The 19109-nt window shown below is 42.4% G+C and overlaps 1 protein-coding gene across 1 annotated transcript in view; it reads left to right on the top strand.

Moving 5' to 3' along the window:
- Positions 1-19109, top strand: part of LOC128366705 (atrial natriuretic peptide receptor 1-like) — a 96361-nt gene that overhangs the window by 27883 nt on the left and 49369 nt on the right. Inside the window, exons 3-4 of the mRNA XM_053327466.1 lie at positions 14738-14925; positions 18042-18155. Coding sequence (XP_053183441.1) covers positions 14738-14925; positions 18042-18155 — 302 coding nt within the window. The remainder of the gene's footprint in view (positions 1-14737; positions 14926-18041; positions 18156-19109) is intronic.

Below are 19109 nucleotides of genomic sequence, written 5' to 3'. Positions count from 1 at the left end.
GGTCCCTCTTTTTAAGAAGGGGGACCGGAGGGTGTGTTCCAATTACAGGGGAATCACACTCCTCAGCCTCCCTGGTAAGGTCTATTCGGGGGTGCTGGAGAGGAGGGTCCGTCGGATAGTCGAATCTCGGATTCAGGAGGAGCAGTGTGGTTTTCGTCCGGGCCGTGGAACAGTGGACCAGCTCTACACCCTCTACAGGATCCTTGAGGGTGCATGGGAGTTTGCCCAACCAGTCCACATGTGTTTTGTGGACTTGGAGAAGGCATTCGACCGTGTCCCTCGGGGGATCCTGTGGGGGGTTCTCCGGGAGTATGGGGTATCGGACTCCCTGATAAGGGCCGTCCGTTCCCTGTATGACCGGTGTCAGAGCTTGGTCCGCATTTCCGGCAATAAGTCGGACTTGTTTCCAGTGAGAGTTGGACTCCGCCAGGGCTGCCCTTTGTCACCGATCCTGTTCATAATTTTTATGGACAGGATTTCTAGGCGCAGCCAGGGTGTAGAGGGGGTCCGGTTTGGTGACCTCAGGATTGGGTCACTGCTTTTTGCAGATGATGTGGTCCTGTTGGCTTCATCAGACCGTGACCTCCAACTCTCACTGGATCGGTTCGCAGCCGAGTGTGAAGCGGCCGGGATGAGAATCAGCACCTCCAAATCCGAGGCCATGGTCCTCAACCGGAAAAGGGTGGAGTGCACTCTTCGGGTCGGGGACGAGATTCTGCCTCAAGTGGAGGAGTTCAAGTACCTCGGGGTCTTGTTCACGAGTGAGGGAAGGATGGAACGGGAGATCGACAGGCGGATCGGTGCGGCGTCTGCAGTAATGCGGACTCTGCACAGATCCGTCGTGGTGAAGAGAGAGCTGAGCCGAAAGGCGAAGCTCTCGATTTACCAGTCGATCTTCGTTCCTACCCTCACCTATGGTCATGAGCTTTGGGTAGTGACCGAAAGAACAAGATCGCGGGTACAAGCGGCCGAAATGAGCTTCCTCCGTAGGGTGGCTGGGCTCTCCCTTAGAGATAGGGTGAGAAGCTCAGTTATCCGGAGGGAGCTCGGAGTAGACCCGCTGCTCCTCCACGTCGAGAGGAGCCAGATGAGGTGGTTCGGGCATCTAATCAGGATGCCTCCCGGACGCCTCCCTGGTGAGGTGTTCAGGGCACGTCCCACCGGTAGGAGACCCCGGGGAAGACCCAGGACACGCTGGAGAGACTATGTCTCTCGGCTGGCCTGGGAACGCCTCGGGGTCCCCCTGGAAGAGCTGGACGAAGTGGCTGGGGAGAGGGAAGTCTGGGCTTCCCTGCTTAGGCTGCTGCCCCCGCGACCCGACCCCGGATAAGCGGCAAGAAGATGGATGGATGGATGGCATTCATTTGAGTGAATGATGTCAAACCAACTGTATAACATACAGACTAAAGTCCCTCATGTGCAACCAGGCTTATTTTTCAAATATCTTTTTTACATATAGGGCCTACAATAAATAAATAACCTTACCACCACTCCAGTTTCAGAACTTGTGTCAGGAAACAAAAAGTCTCAATAAGAACATCTTGAGAGTAATCGCTGCAAAAGTGCAGAAAAGCAGAATTTTATTCATATTTTTTAAATTGTAAAAATTGACCAAATTATGTATTTAAAAAAGAATCATTGTGGCACATGAGGGATATTAGTCTGTATGTTATACAGCTGGTTTGACATCATTCACTCAAATAGTTGAATAATATGTTTATATTTTGAATGTCAAATGAATGTTGAATATTAAACTAACTTAATGTGGGCATTCCTTTCTGGCTTTTGCTGCATCAGTGTTGCTTTTGGTCTGGATGATGTGATTGAATTTTTCATATTTATGAAGAATAATTGTCTGCTCCTCCATGGTAAAGGGTAAAGTAGTCTGCTCTGCAGGGTTTCTGCATGTTTGTGATTGGTCAGACGCTGCAAACACCTCCCCTTTATGTTAACGCTCAGAGATCCAGATTGGAAAACCCTGGGTTGATTTACCGAGTTGATAACCAGCTTCATAGTACCGTTTATCCTAGACTGCGAAGATCTGGATAAATCAACCCAGGTAACGGAGAGAGATCCTGGATAGGTTAATCCAGCTTCGTAGTACAGGCCTCTGGTGTCATCTTGCTGTGGACTTTGGATCATAAATAAATAGCATGTGTGTTGTTTTTATGCTCATCACACACACATCACATATTTATATCTTGTTGTTTAGTTTTAAGTTTACTGGATATTTTTATATGTATAATAATATATGTATAATGATGGGGAGCAGCTGTTCTCCCCATCAGTTCATGTATCAGATTTTAATGTTTTGACAGGTGAGAAAAAAAAAACCAAAATGTTGCTTGCTGCAAAACCAGCAAGTGTTTTTCTTTCCTTCCTTCCTTCCTTCTGTCCGTCCTTCCTTCCTTCTGTCCTTCCTTCTGTCCGTCCTTCCTTCCTTCCTTCCTTCCTTTCTTCTGTCCTTCTGTCCTTCCTTTCGTCCTTCCTTCCATCCTTCCTTCTGTCCTTCCCTCCTTCCGTCCATCCTTCCTTCCTTCCTTCCTTCTGTCCTTCCTTCCTACCTTCCTTCCTTCCTTCTGTCCTTCCTTCCTTCCTTCCTTCCTTCCTCCCTTCCTTCCTTCCTTCCTTCCTTCCAAAATGTTCTCTAAACCCAAAATGACAACATACAGTATAACATGCAGTAAAGAATGAGTGTAGCAGTAGTGGAAGTAAAGCCTGCTGGTCATGTCTTTACTGAGCGGCCCCCCAGCGGCCCCCCAGTGAGTGCCGAGGCCTGGAGGCAGCAGATATGACAGCCTGACTCACTCTGATAAACGGACTCCTGCTGCCACACTACGGAGCAGCTCTGGATTTAAACACACTGGGAGATAATAGAGTCCCAGACACAGCTTGTTACTGCTTTACTGGATATTATTCACATTTAATATCATTTCACTTTGGAAGTATGACCTTTTCTTTTTCTTTCTTTATCCACATGAAACTTTATGTTGGTTGGAAACTTCCTTCCTTCCTTCCGTCCTTCCTTCCTTCCTTCCTTCCTTCCTTCCGTCCTCTCGTCCTTCTGTCCTTCCGTCCGTTCTTCCTTCTGTCCTCCCTTCCGTCCTTCCTTCCTTCCTTCCTTCTGTCCGTCTGTCCGTCCATCCGTCCGTCCTTTCTTTCTTCCCTTCCTTCTTTTCTTCCTTCCTTCCTTCTGTCCTTCCTTCCTTCCTTTCTTCTGTCCTTCCTTCCTTCTTTCCTTCCATCCGTCCGTCCTTCCTCCCTCCTTCCTTCATTTCGTCAGTTCTTCCTTCCTTTCTTCCGTCCTTCCGTCCTTCGTTCCTTCCTCCCTTCCTTCCTTTCTTCAAGTCCTTCCTTCCTTCCTTCCGTCCTTCCTTCTGTCCTTCCTTCCTTCCTTCCTTCCTTTCTTCTGTCCTTCCTTCCTTCTTTCCTTCTTTCCTTCCATCCGTCCGTCCTTCCTCCCTTCCTCCCTTCCTTCTTCCCTTCCTTCCTTCCTTCCTTCCTTCCTTCCTTCCTTCCGTCCTTCCTTCCGTCCTTCCTTCCTTCCTTCCTTCCTTCCTTCCTTCCTCCCTCCCTCCCTCCCTCCCTTCATTTCTTCCTTTTTCCTCACAGTTGCATCCATATCAAACGTCTGCTCAGAGATAAAGTCTCAGTCTCAGTGCTGCTGGAGTCCAGATGGGATTAAACTGCCAGTTTTTGGTTTATTATACAGTAACAGATCTGTCATGTGACAAAAACATCAGACTCACCTCTCCAGCTGGCCGAGGCAAAAGGGAGCATTTCTGATATTTCTCCAAACACCTTTTGTCCTTCATTTTAATAATATAAAACTACGGTGGCATCATGTGTGACTGCAGAGAGTTGATTTCATGTCATTTCATGTAATCTGTGTGATGAAAGGAAGGCACCGCAGCATCTCTTTGTTGTTTCACTCCATTTATCCTGATGAGGGAAAATAGAAAAGAAAAACCATGGATGTTTATAAGAGCTGGGTACCACACCCAACATGGTGCCTATTCCTTCCTTCCGTCCTTCTGTCCTCCCTTCCTTCCTTCCTTCCTTCCTTCCTTCCTTCCTTCCTTCCTTCCTTCCTTCCTTCCTTTCACCCGTCCTTCTGTCCGTCCTTCCTTCCTTTCTTCCTTCCGTCCTTCCTTCCTTCCGTCCTTCCTTCCTTCTGTCCTTCCTTCCTTCTGTCCTTCCTTCCTTCCTTCCTTCCTTCCTTCCTTCAGAATTATTCTACTGGTGCATACGTCAAAAAAAGTTTTGAGCTTTCTAGGTTTGCTTCCTCATTATGCGGCCTACTGCACATGCTCAGTAGTGTTCCTGCTCGGCCCACAGACTAAACATTTTGATGACCTCACAGATTTTTTTAAGCGTGTTTCTTGGCTGAAAGAAAGTCTTACAAATTTAAAACCTCCATTCGTAATAGAAAGAGTCATAACTGAGCATGTCCTGTTAACAGTTTTACAGGTATGTCTTTAGTAAAGGTTGTCTATGGGGGAAAAAGGGCTGCAATACCATGAGTGACCACTGGGGAAAATCGACTGATAGGCTGAGTGGTGGCGATCTATCAGCTCTTATAATACATCAATGCAGCCGTTTTTTAATGGCGTCATTTCATTGTGTCCTCCTCTTCTTCTTCTGCAATAGTTGAAATGACACAGACTGTAGTATTAGCGCCACCTGCTGTTTATCTCCTTATATTCATTCGCATTTTCTTCTGCTGATTTTCTAGCAATGAAGTATCTAAATAGAAACCTGGCCATGATTTATATTCCTGATGATCATGAGCTAACTGTAATGGCACTTCTATAATAGCAACAGTATAGTGTGTTATTAATATTAACATTCTGCATTAAGGTGAAGCGGTCATGTTTACTCTACCTGTGACTGTGCTGGACTGATAAACAGGCCAGAGCTGTTGTCCTGGTGGGTCCAGTCCTCTGAGCGTAAAACAGATAAAAACACGCTGTTGTGTCAGAGCTAACTTCATCAGCCTCCTGCAGCTTCACCCTCAGCCAGTTTCCTCCCCTGATGAGAACCCTAACCCTGGGCGAGAAGCCAAATGGACTGTACGCTCCCTAAATGTACGACGTGTGACAAACGTAACAAACTGCCGACACTTCTGACCAAATCCTCCAAACCTCATCTGCTTCTCTTTAACTGCACCTCCTCCTCCCTCCGAGGACGCGGCTCTGAATCAGGGTTACTGCACGGTGACTGCTGAATTATTGACCCATTCATATGAACCATTAAGACAGTAATGGTGGTGACCTCTGCAGCTTGAGCGTGAACCAGACTCCATCATGTCCTCAGAGAGAAAACTGCTTTCACCTCACATATTATACATGATACATAAGGAATGGTAAGATGATCAACTCATAAATATGTAAAAACTAAAAAGCAGCATCAGGTTTGTTGGTTTTATATCATTTGAAATGACATTTGCACCATTTTTAACCAAAAATAAGACTGAATGCTCCTGAAAATGTCAAATTGTGTAACCACAAAAGAGATAACAAGATGTTAGAGAGGGAGAAAGAGAGAAAGAAAGAAAGAAAGAAAGAAAGAAACAGGTGTTACCACAGTAGAATGATAAATATTAAATATTGTATCACCTACAGTGTATTTAAGTGGACTTACACTAATAATGACTGTAAATGTTTCCTGATCTCCATGGTTACCCAGATTAAATGTAATATTTAGAACAATAGTATTCCATTATCTTTATTTAATATAAAAGTTATAATGTAAGATCATGCCAAACTAGTTGATATGCTGTTTTATTGACTATTTACTGTTTTTAAGCAACGTTCAATTATTTAGTACAAAGTTTTCATGGTTACACCACTTAGACATTTTTGCCATAATCCTCTAATATATTCTCCTTCCTTCCTTCCTTCCTTTCTTCCTTCCTTCCTTCCTTCCTTCCTTCCTTCCTTTCTTCCTTTCTTCCTTCCTTCCTTCCTTCCTTCCAAAGTTTTTATGGTTACACCACGTAGACATGTTTATCATAATCCTCTAATATATTCTCTCAAAATGGATTAAAAGAAATTTGATGCTGGGTCCACAAAAAAAGAACGTGTGAAGTTATTCATACGTTTATTTTCACATTTTAACCCTTTAAATTTAAACTAAACCTCATAGACACATATAAAAATATCACTGACTCAAATACATATTTATATATTAAAACACACGCTAAACCTAAGTCAACCTCCACTCAAAAAATTTTTTTTTTATATTTGTTCTCGTCTTTACAATATTTTTATGTCTTGCTTCTTTCTTGATTATGAATCTGAGAGCACAGTACAGAATTACACATGGACCTTTATATCTCTCAGCTGAACCCAGCGGGGCTCCGTAGATATAAGACACTATAATATAAAAAAGGAGTTTTTAACTGGAAATCATGCAGAGATATTCTAATAGAGCCCCAGATGATAAAAATAAAGCTGGACATGTACAGAATATGTCCTCTTGATAAACTAAGAGTGCTAATGATTGAAAGGTTCAGGTAAGACATATATATATATAGTCCTTGTTCTTTCCTGTTTTAATGATGAGGATCAGTTTGATAATGGTGTTGATGGCAGCGACATGCGTTCCAGCTCAGCAGGCCGTCTCTTCACTGTCGACTTCTCGCTCTTATTATGCCGAGTTTAGAGGAAGACGAAGAAGAGGGACCAACAAAGAAGAAAGTCTAATTGAAAGGTTTCGGTGTTCTTAATGAAAGAGCTGCCAGGCTTCTCACACCTCTGACACAAGACTCTGATTAAAGAGGCTGAGAGCGAGCGCCATGAGCACAGGAACATTAGGGTAGCAGATTTCACTGATGGTAGCAATGAGAGCCAATTAGCTGTGTCAGGCATGGAGGTAGGTAAAGCCAAACAGCGCTTGTTAAGATATCGTTTTCGAAGATGGAAGGAAGGATGGAAAAGAGGAAGAAGGAAGGAAGGATGGAAGAGAGGGAGGAAGGAAGTATGAAAGGAAGGATGAAAGGGAGGAAGGAAGGATGGAAGGAACGGAGGAAGGAAGGAAGGATGAAAGGAATGATGGAAGGGAGGGATGGAAGGAAGGAAGGATGGAAAGGAGGAAGAAGGAAGGATGGAAGGGTGGGAGGAAGGATGGGAGGGAGGAAGAAGGAAGGATGGAAGGGAGGGAGGAAGGAAGGGTGAAAGGAAGGATGGAAAGGAGAGAGGAAGGAAGGATGGAAGGAAGGGTGAAAGGAAGGATGGAAAGGAGAGAGGAAGGAAGGATGGAAGGAAGGATGGAAGGGAGGGAGGGAGGAAGGGAAAGAAGGACAGAAGGAAGGGACAAAGGGGGATGGAGGAAGAAGGCAGGATGGATGGGAGGGAGGAAGGAAGGATGGAAAGGAGAGAGGAAGGAAGGATTAAAGGAAGGATGGAAGGGAGGGAGGGAGGAAGGGAAAGAAGAACAGAAGGAAGGGAGAAAGGGGGATGGAGGAAGGAAAGGAGGAAGGGAGGAAGAAAGGGAGGAAAGGAAAGAAGGACAGAAGGAAGGAAGGAAGGACAGAAGGAAGGAAGGAAGGAAAGAAGGAAGGGAGGAAGGACAGATAGAAGGAAGGAAGGGAGGAAAGAAGGTTAAACATCATCACATGTTCCCACCGTCAGTCAGTAAGTGATTCATCTTGTAAGTGGTGGGTTTCTCCTTCCTGCCTGGTTGGTAATCAATGTGACTGCTGATGGAAGGAAGCTTCTGTGGAGGAACTTCCTGTGAGCCTTTGAGCCTTTCTGCTGATGGTTTCTACTTTAGTCCGTGTGCAGAGACACTTGGCAGAGGTGGAACACATGAACCAATTGATTGAAGAAAAAAGAAAAAGAAGAAGAAGCCAGTGGCAGTTTCCTGATGTGCTGATGTTAATGTCAGCCACAAACAGCTGAGAGTGTATCATCACCTACTGTAAGCTCTGTGGTGGTCACATGACTCTTCCTCTTCCTCTCTCAACCCAACAGAGTCAAGGAAGGAAAGCAGGAAGGGAGGAGGAGGTGAGGGAAGAATGAAGGAAGGAAGGAAGGAAGGAAGGAAGGAAGGAAAGGAGGAAGGGAGGAGGAGGGGAGGGAAGAATGAATGAAGGAAGGAAGAAATGAAGGAAGATAGGAAGGAAGGAAAGGAGGAAGGGAGGAAAGACGAAAGGAAGGAATGAGGAAGCAAGGAAGGAAAGAAGGAAGGAAAGGAGTAAGGAGGGAGGGAGGGAGGAAGGAAGGAAGGAAGGAAAGGAGGAAGGGAGGAAGAAAGGAAGGAAAGCCATTAAAGTGGCGTTTTCCTGGCTTATGAGAAGGTTTTTTTTATTTTTGCCTCCATTAAAGTGACTAAAAATCAAACTTTTTTATTCCTGATTGGCAGGAGACAGAATACATGATGCACAACTGATTCATCATTCACAACAGCTGGTGCAACATCTGGTGACTCTCTGTTCTCTTCTGTAGTCTTTACTTTACAGGGATGATGCTTATTGTCATGCAGCCTGATCCAGATGTGACTTTTACAACAGCCACAAAATGATGAGGTTGTGTGAGGTTTTGTCATCCAGCGTTTTTAAATATGAATGATTTGATTCTGATGAGACTCTTCTTTTTGTCTGTTCTTGTACATTCAAAATGAGGCGCGTCCTGTTTTCCTGTTAATCACTTGACTGAATCTTCTGTGAAGAAGCCGAAGTAAAAGAGATGAGATAAGGTTAAGACAAGATACGATATGATACGATAAGATATGATGACATACGATTAGATGAGATACAATACAATACAATACAATACAATACGATATAAGTTAAGATATGATGCAATATGATCAGACGCGATACGATAAAATACGATACGATATGATGAGACTATAGACTGTATAAAAGAAATGGAGGTAACATCTGTGACGTCACCCATTGGTTTGTGGACTGCTGCTCAGAAGCCAATAGTTTTGAATCCGGGCAGCGCCATCTTGAACATTTCAGGTGCATGCTGGGAAAAATAAAAACACGGATTCTACTTATATGGGCATGAGGAGGGGCCATGGGCAGAGCCATGGGGTTACTATGGTTACGAGGGCTGGATCTCGAGGACATTGGTCAATCAACCTGTCAATCAGGACGTAGCCACGCCCTAATGCATACCCTGCTTTATCGTCACATATAAAATCAGGGAGGCCAAAATGTCCCAAATGAACATCATACTGCATTGAAGAAGGCTTTAAACTAGCGATTGAGACCATAAACACATTTTGAAAACGTTTACTGAGGTTAGAAATCAAGTGAGAAGTTGGTGAATTCTCCATTGACTTGTATAGAGACGGTCGCCCCCTGGTGGCCTTTTGATAGAATGCAGCTCTACGTTACTTCTGCGTTGGTCTCATTTCAGAGGACCAGAACTCCCCGCCTGAATGAACACGATACGATATGACGAGATGAGATACGATTCCATGGGATACAATACGATCAGATAAAATAAGATACGATATGATGAGGTACTGAATCTTCTGACTATGAGAAAGCCAAAGCATGAGAAACGTCACGATACGATAAGATACGATGCAGTGATTTACGATACGATATGATATGATACGATGAGATACTTTAAGATAAGATCCGATATGATGTGAAACGATAAGATAAAATAGAGATAGAGTACGATAAAGATACAACACGATGAGACAAAATAAGATACGATAAGTTAAGCTACGATACGATATTCCTTTATTAGTCCCACAACAGGGAAATTCACAGCTATACAGCAAAGTGGATAAAAAAATAGAAAGAGAATCAATAAATCAATAAAAAGAATAAAGAACAATAAATAATAAGGAAGTACACAAGCAATAAAAACAATAGTAGTAAAAAAATATATAGTGAAAAACGTAGTAACATTATGTACAAGAGTAATATTAGTGTTGAATGATAATATATCTGAGTCAAATATTAATATACACAGTATCCTTTAATGCATCACGACATGTGAAGCTGAAGCGTGAAGTCACCGAGATGAAAGAGAGAAGAGGAACACGTACAAAAAAGAGATTAAGAAAGATAATTACTTTTCCCCCACATCCTATTTCCTGCGTGACCTCCGCCTTTCTTCTCCTTCACCCCTCGTATCGCTGCGTGACGGCTCAATTCTCTGATTTCTGAATGACAAGCAGGATATGAAGACTCCGTCAAATCCGTCAAAAGAAGAGTTCAAGCTCGTCTTTTAATCTCTTTTTTAAAATCTTTTGTATTTTTTGATGATATTAAACCTCCAAATATCTCCTGCATAAGAATGTGACGTTCAGGTTCAGGTGGAGGGTTTTTTTTTTTCCTTTCATCTTCACAGCGGTCGTACTGTATGTAGAGAACTCCAGCGTGAAGTGGAAGCTGGTCTCCTTTCATCTCAAACGCTCAGGAAGCGCCGCAGGGGTCAGAGGTCACTCAGCGTTTAGTTTGCGCTCTTCCTGGTTTCAGGGTCGCGTCTGCACTCCGACCTTTTTCCACGAACTGAACTGAACATCCCGTCACATTAAGGTCATAACCAAACTGCCATCAACATCTGGTGACTGCAGCCATCAGTCAATTAATCAATCAACAGGAAATAAATCTTAAGTCATTGATTCATTTCAGTCATTTCCTTGTTTGTTTGCTAGAAGTCACTTTGTGTCATGATATCTGGTCTAAAACAAAATCTATTGTCTAATCGTCCCCTAACCTTCAACCCCGTGGTTATTATTGTAACCATGACGATGATGACAATAGCCTAACTTTAACCCTTTGTAGGTCTGCTCAGCTGTTTGGTAGAGGGTTCACTTTGTGTCATGATATCTGCTCAAAAACTAAAATCTATTGAACCCATTTAACTTTTAGGTCACTGTTTAGCACTTGTTGCTATAGATACAGGTTGTTCTATGGTTGCTATAGATACAGATTGTGTTACAGTTGCTATAGATGCAGGTTGTTCTATGGTTGCTAGGTTGTGCTATGGTTGCTATAGATACAGGTTGTGTTACGGTTGCTATAGATACAGGTTGTTCTATGGTTGCTATAGATACAGGTTGGTCTATGGTTGCTATAGATACAGGTTGTTCTATGGTTGCTATAGATACAGGTTGTGTTATGGCTGCTGACATCAGAGATCCTGCTGGAGACATTTTTGAAGTTGACTTTCATGTTTTCATCTTGTACATGAACAGAATGAGTCTCTAACATGTTTTTTAATTAAAGTTTAGAACAAATGAGGTGTGAATGAGTCTGTAGAGGCTGTAAAACATCACATTTAGGCTCAATGAGAAGAAAAATCCATGTTTAAGTTGTCATGGCCTCAAAGAGGAAGGAAAAGCTCTTTCTTGGTGTGAGCTACAAAGGGTTAAAACATATCTAAAGTGCATCTTAAGACTTTTAGATTTCAGATGTGGTCAATTTGGAAAATGTTTCCGGAGATGAAAGGACCTGCAGAGAATAGCCACATCACTGCTGCTCTTTGGTCATTTAGGCTCTGATGATGCCTCTGTCTGAAGCTTGAAGTGAAGCTTTAACCGGACAGAATGACAGCGCTGCCTTTTTTAATATACTTCATAGATTTCATTGACATTATAACAACATATCTGACTCCATCTCACTGTCGATATAGGTTATTTGCTCCTCTGAAAAAGTGTTATTTAGTGCTCGTTGCATGTGGCGGCTGTGTCTCAGGTGGTTGAAGATCTGCAGTTTGATTCTCGGCTCCTTCAGTCCAAATGTCGATGTGTCCTTGGGTGAGATATTGAACCCCACATTGATCCCGGTGGTTGCGTCAATGGTGCATGAATGTGTGTGTGAATGGATCAAAAGACTAGAAAAGCCTATATAAGTACAGTCCATCTACCATCACTTCAAAATGTGGAGAAGTTTTGTCAAATGATTAGTCAGAAGCTCTAAAAAACACTCCAGTTTCAAAGCATAACACTTTTCTGGCAATAATTGAATGGTTCAGACGTTACAGCGCTAGACAGAGTATTTATAGATAGAGGAGAATAAAACACACACAAACAGAGCAGCATTAAAAGTAAGAGCGATTATATTTCAGCAGACTTCAAACTCCGGATTCCTGACTTCAGTATCAATCGCAAGAAAGCTTTTAGCCCTGCGTGGTTTCTGTGGTTTCACCGTTCACTTCCTGCTCCAAGGTTATTAAAGCCTGAAACAATAGAGGCAGTGGGACAGGAACAGCAGGCCTCGAGGTGGGGGGGGGGGGGGGGGGGGGGGGGGGGGTCATCACGCCTCTGGAGACTTCCTGAGGCTCTGACACCGAGCAACACATCTGACAGGAAGCAGAGAAAAGTCTGAATGCTCCGAGTGTAAGAGACAGAGGAGCAACTTTTACTTGTTCCTGCTGAAAACTAATGGACACAAAAAAAACATTTGATAATTGCAGCTTTAATTATGGCTGGAATAGGATTCAAAATGACCCACATACACACACCAGACTGGATTAAACTGGATTCATTTTTAAAGGCAAGGCAAGGCAGTTTTATTTATATAGCGCATTTCATACACAATGGCAACTCAATATGCTTTATATAAAACAGAAACACATGTAATTTGAGAAACTTAAAACATACAATTAACCCCCCCACCCCCACCCCCCCATAATAAAAACAAAGTACAGAAAAATAGAAAGACATAAATAAAATGATTGCAGCATAAAATAATAAATTAGCTTTAAAATCATTAAAAGAACATAGAGTGCAAATTAAAATGTAAAGTGCTTTAAAAGAGCTCAATCATAAGCTCAGGAGAAGAGAAATGTTTTTAACCTGGATTTAAAAGTGTTCACAGTTGGGGCTGATTTCAGTTCTGCTGGTAATTTGTTCCAGTTGTGTAAAAGCTGCTTCATCATGTTTAGTTTGAACTCTGGGCTCAACTATCTGACCTGAGTCAGTAGATCTCAGAGCTCTACTAGGTTTATATTCTACTAACATGTCATTCATGTATTCTGGACCTAAACCATTCAGTGATTTGTAGACCAGAACCTTAAAATCTTAAAATTAAAGTGTGTCTTAAAACATCAGTCAGGAGCCCAAATGAACATGAAGTGTGTTTATGTGTGTGTAATGACTCCTCCTGTTCATACTGACCATTAGATCCTTCATAATGGAGGACTAAATCCACAGTCCTCCTTCTGTGGAAACATGGATTTAAAAGTTGATCTGAAACTAATATGAAGCTTCAGCGTCCAAATGAGTCAAATCTTCATCTTCTATGTTTCAACGTTACAGTGTTTTTACTAGCAAAGTCTTTTTGTTACTATACTTCTACCACAGAGAAACATATATATACTATATATACTATATATACTATATATACCATATATATATATATATATATATATATATATATATATAACACAACACAGCTCAACAGGAAACACTAACAGGAGATATGATGCTAATACTACATAAAGTACTAATACTACTACTACATAGAGTACTACTACTACTACATATACTCAGATATCTCTTGATATAATAACTCAGACTGATGAAGCTCAATAGAAGCTGATCATCTACTTTTAAATGACTGAGTGGAAACACTGTGGATTTAGTCTCCATCACTTTACATTGAAGCACATTAGAAGGTTTTAATATCAGTATGAAGAACAGGAGGAATGATTACAGATAGGAAAAACCTGACTGCTGCTTTAAGACAGACTGAGCACCTCCCTTACAGACATACAGTAAACTGTGCTGCAGTCTGTGTGTTTGGTAGAAAGCTTTGTAACCTGAAGCCTCAGAGTCATTTTACCAATAAATTCCATCAATATCGTATTGACTTTGTTTGTCTTGATACCAAATATCAGCTACCAGAGACTCCTTCATTCAGAGGCTTAATGGATTTTTCTCAGTATAACTACAGCTGATGCTCTTAGAGGGGCCTTTCAGAAGCACACACACACACACACACACACACACACACACACAGCTCTGTGATGAATCCCATTGATGTCCCCTCTGACAGATGACTCAGTGTGATCTCGCCTCCAGCTGTCTGACTCAGCCGCAGGCTCACTCTCACATTTATTCAATACTCTTTCTTTTTCCTTTCTTTCTTTTCTCCAAACGGTAAAGACTCACTTCACTGAGAAACCCCCGACCACAAGCACAATATTGAACTATTTGTGTTATTTTATTACATATGTTATTAAATACAAAAGTTAACTAGAGTAGAGAAAGAAATTAAGATAAATAAATGACATGTAGTATGTTAACACCAATGTAAATTGCACAGATCCTTCACCACACAAAAATAAGGTGAATAAATGAAATATAGTATGTAATTTTTTTTTTTTTTTTTTTTTTTTGCATTTTATTTATTAATTTATTTATTTATTTATTGCATTTCCACATAACCCAATAACTTACATGTAGCTATAACGGGTCTGTATTAATTTTATAAATGTATTGTTATTTATTTGGAAGCAGCAGTTTGTGTTGTGTGGCCTGGGATCATAATCATCACAGGTCAGTCTATACCCCGCCCCCCTCCCTCCCCCCCACTCACAACCTGCTCACAGCCTCTGCAGTCGCAAGTTGAATGGATGTTTCTTACAGGAATGATGAAGTGGTTTTGTCTTTCATTTTTAGTGAGCTCTAACTTCTGAAATTTAAATCAATCTAATGCACATATTAGATCAAACTAAAATCTGTTGCACTAAAATCTATTTTAATTTGAAACATCTTCACTAACCTGTAATGTCTTCCTGTCTCTCCCATCCAGTGATGTTCGTCTGCTGCTCGCCGGACGTCTTCAGGAAGTTGATGGTCCACTTCCGGCGGGCGGATCTTCCTCACGAGCAGTACGTGTTCTTCTACATCGACGTGTTCGGAGAAAGCCTGAACTCTAAGAACGGGCAGCCGTGGGCCCGCGGGGATGAGGACGACGCCATCGCTAAGGAAGCCTTCCAGGTACACAAACCTCTACTCCACTTCATTCATTCTTTAGGGAGTGAAAGTAAAGATGTTTTAAGGTGTGACGCTGTGGTTAATGTCTAGTTTACTTGATTAGAACTATGTAAAGATCATGGTTTGGGTTAAAATGAAGGAAGGAAAGACGGAGGAAGGAAGGGAGGAAGAAGGACAGGGGAAAGGAAGGAAGGAGGGAGGGAAGGAAAGAAGGAGGGAGGGAGGAAGGAATGGAGGAAGGAAGGGAGGAAGAAGGGAGGTAGGAGGGAGGAAGGAAAGGAGGGAGGGAAGGAAAGAAGGAGGGAGGGAGAAAGGAAGGACAGAAGGAAGGGAGGAAAGAGAGAAGGAGGGAGGAAGGAAGCAAAGGAGGGAGGAAGGAAGCAAGGAGGGAGGAAAGGAAGAAAGGAAAAGAGGAAGGAAGGAAAGAAGGAAGGGAGGAAGGTAATTGGGAGGACAGAAAGAGAGAAGGAGGGAGGGAGGAAAGAACAGTCAAAACAGACGGGGTCAGTTTGACCCGGGAGGACGACACAAATCTTAAACATAGTTAATCATGATTAATTGATCTTTTAAACTGGATTATGATTAATGAAGGATTATCTCCACTCTTGATGAACAATGATGTATTTTCACAGTTTCTTTAGTTTAGTATTTTCCACTGCTGCCCTCACACATGAGGATCTTTAGGGAGTGAACATAAAGATGTTTTAACCTTCCTGTCGTCCTCCCGGGTCAAATTGACCCCGTCTGTTTTGACTGTTCCTTCCTTCCTTCCTTCCTTCCTTCCTTCCTTCCTTCCTTCCTTCCTTCCTTCCTTCTCTGTTTCTTTCCTCCCTCTACCTTCCTCCCTTCCTTCTTTCCTTCCTCCCTTCCTCCCTTCCTTCTTTTCTTTCCTCCCTACCTTCCTACCTTCCTTCTTTCCTCTGTCCTTCCTTCCTTCCTTCCTTCCTCCCTTCCTTCCTTCCTTCCTCCCTTGACTTGAGGACAACAGGAGGGTTAATGTCTAGTTTACTTGATTAGAACTATGTAAAGATCATGGTTTGGGTTTAAATGATCACTGGAGACAAGTTTTCTAATTCCTTAAAGATATGCAACCTTTGCTGTCATGGCAACAGTGAACAACACCATTAATGAGCAAGATTAAGTCGATAAGAGTTTCTAAATGTCGGTTTTGATCTATTCAGAGCAACACTTGTGCAATACTCTCAAGCACTTTATATAGCTGTTCTATTTCTTTCTATTATTTCTATTTAGTCTTTTTTTTAAAAAGTAATTTATCGAAGGAATGTTGTTGCTTGTTTGCTTATGTGAAGTCAGGTCTGTAGGAACTGAATTGCCCTTCGGAGGATAAATAAAGCTCAATCTGAATCTGAATCAAAACCTGAATAAATCCTCTACACCTACAGACCAACTGCACATCTCCAATCCAATCCAACTTTTATGTGTTAAGCACTTTAAAAACAACCAGTGACCTTATCAATATAAAAGCAGAGAGTCCTCCATACAGACAGTCTGCAGTAAGAACCCAGTCAATAGTCTTAAAATGCATTTGGATTCATAGAGGAACAAATCACCTTTATGTATTATTTTGACCTCCTTTGTAAAGGTTATAACTCTAGAGAGAGTCAGAGGAGTTATTAGTCATTGCTGATTTCCAGGATACCAAACACTACATTTTTCCACAGTAACACAACATTTTCCTCAGAATGGCTAAAAGAGAAATCCTCAGAGAAATTCCTCGATGGTGACGAATCTCGATGGGTTTGTGTGTGTTGGGTCGGAGGGTCGGAGGGTCGGAGGGTGGAGGTATGAGGATGGGAGGGAGCAGAGCCAGCAGAGTGTGAAGCAGCGCAGCGGTCGAAGGGTTAAACACCGCTCGGCTCGCTTCACGAGAAGCTTCTCTCAGTGTTTGACGTCAGACGCTCTCATAACTTGATTTCCCAGGTTTCACTCACTTTTTTTTTTCGTACTGGAAAATTAACCACACACACACACACACACACACACACACACACACACACACACACACACACACACACACACACACACACACACTTCATTCCCCAGAGTAATTTACTGGCTCCTCTTTCTTTCCCTCTCCCTCTACCTCCACACAGCTGATCAGACACTAAACACACAGAAAGAAGAGTGATGATGTAACAGCTCAAAGGCTTCTGATGATGTCAAGTTTAACCACAAATTTAATTAATTAATTTGAAAACCTTTGATTTTGTAGTGAGAGAAATGCTTTATGTTGGACTGATTATTATTATTATCTCAGCAGGCAAATAAGAACTCAATCAATCTTTATTTGTATAGCGCCAAATCACAACAAAGTTATCTCAAGGCTCTTTCCACATAGAGCAGGTTCTAAACCGAACTCTTCAGGTTTTAACTTTAAAGAGACCCAACATTCCCACATGAGACACAGTGGAGAGAAAAAACTCCCTTTTAACAGGAAGAACCCTCAGAACCAGACTAAGAACCAGACCTAATGTAGCTACATGATAATACTACTACTACTAGTAGTATTACTACTACTACTACTACTAGTATTACTACTAATACTACTAATACTAGCAGTGTTGGGAGGGTTACTTTTACTTTCCAAGCCAGAAAGGCATTTTGTCCTCCTCCTGTTGGTCGTTCATGTCATTTGGTGTTGTGTGAAAGTGCTCTCGCCATTGATCTGTAGCGTATTTGCGCGTGCATAATGCCCCCTGCATCCGCACAGTGCAGTAAAGTAATCAGTAATCTATAGAATGGAATACATTACTACTACTACTATTACTACTACTACTATTACTACTACTACTACTAATACTACTACTAATACTGCTACTAGATTCACCTCTGTACCTTCAAAATAAAAGCATGCACCAGTACCCAAGTGAACCATTCTTCTAAAACCAACAACAACAAATAAATAAATAAATGTTTTAATCATTAAATCTAACAAGAACAACAAATAGCTCCAACAACTCCACTTCCTGCTTCTCATCCAACAGTAATTATAGAACACCAGTTTTTCCACTCACTGAACTACGAATTCAATCTACCATTAAGAGACAACATGTCCTCTTGTTCAGACGTATATGAATATCTTCTCTTCCTGTTTTCAGAGCGTGAAGATCCTGACGTACCGAGAGCCTCAGAACCCTGAGTACACAGAGTTCGTCAGCAACTTGAAGACGGACGCCCGGAAAATGTTCAACTACACCATCGAGGACTCGCTGGTGAGGAGTGTGTCTGTGTGTCCGCTGTTGGTTTGGAAGTGTGAGCGTGAATATGACAAGTGCATCAGTCAGCGACGGAGTGAGGCCTTGAAATCTACCGGTGTTACGTTCCAACTGGTTTCCAATTTAACTGGTTTCCTTATACTGAAATAGGAGTTGATTTAACCCTCCTGTTGTCCTCGAGTCAAGGAAGGAAGGAAGGAAAGATGGAAGGATGGAAGGATGGAAGAATGGAAGGAAAGATGGAAGGAAGGAATGAAGGATCGATGGGAGGAAGAAGGAAAGGAAGGAAAGGAGGAAAGGAAAGAAGGAAGGGAGGAAAGGAAAGAAGGAAGGGAGGAAGAAGGAAAGGAAGGAAGGAGGGAAGGAAGGAAGGAAGGGAGGAAGGACAGAGGAAGGAAGGTAGGAGGGAGGGAGGAAAGAAGGAAGGAGGGAGGAAAGGAAGGGAGGAAAGGAAAGAAGGAAGGGAGGGAGGAAAGGAAAGAAGTAAGGGAGGAAGGTAGGAATGAAGGAGGGAGAAAGGAAAAAACGATGGTAGGACGGAGGGAGGAAAGAAGGAAGGGAGGAAAGGAAAGAAGAAAGGGTGGAAGGAAATGAAGGAAGGAAGGTAAGAAGGAGGGAGGCAGAAAGGAAAAAAGGAAGCGAGGAAGTAAGGAAAGAAGGAAGGAAGGAAGGAAAGGAGTAAGGAAGGAAGGAGGGGAGAAAGGAAAGGAGGGAGGAAGGAAGGAAAGGAGGGAGGAAGGAATGTAGGAGGGAGGGAGGGAGGAAAGAAAGAAGGTAGGGAGGAAGTAAAGGAAGGTAGGAAGGAGGGAGGGAAAAAGGAAAAAAAGGAAGGTAGGAGGAAGGGAGGAAAGGAAAGAAGGAAGGAAGAACGAGGGAAGGAGGGAGGAGGGAGGGAGAAAAGAAAAAAAGGAAGGAAGGAAAGAAGAACAGAGGAAAGAGGGAAGGGAGGAA

This window comes from Scomber japonicus, chromosome 10 (assembly GCF_027409825.1).
Source record: "Scomber japonicus isolate fScoJap1 chromosome 10, fScoJap1.pri, whole genome shotgun sequence".
Lineage (NCBI taxonomy): Eukaryota > Metazoa > Chordata > Actinopteri > Scombriformes > Scombridae > Scomber > Scomber japonicus.
Note: the sequence above shows the minus strand (reverse complement) of the source record. Positions and strands in the feature narration are given on the sequence as shown.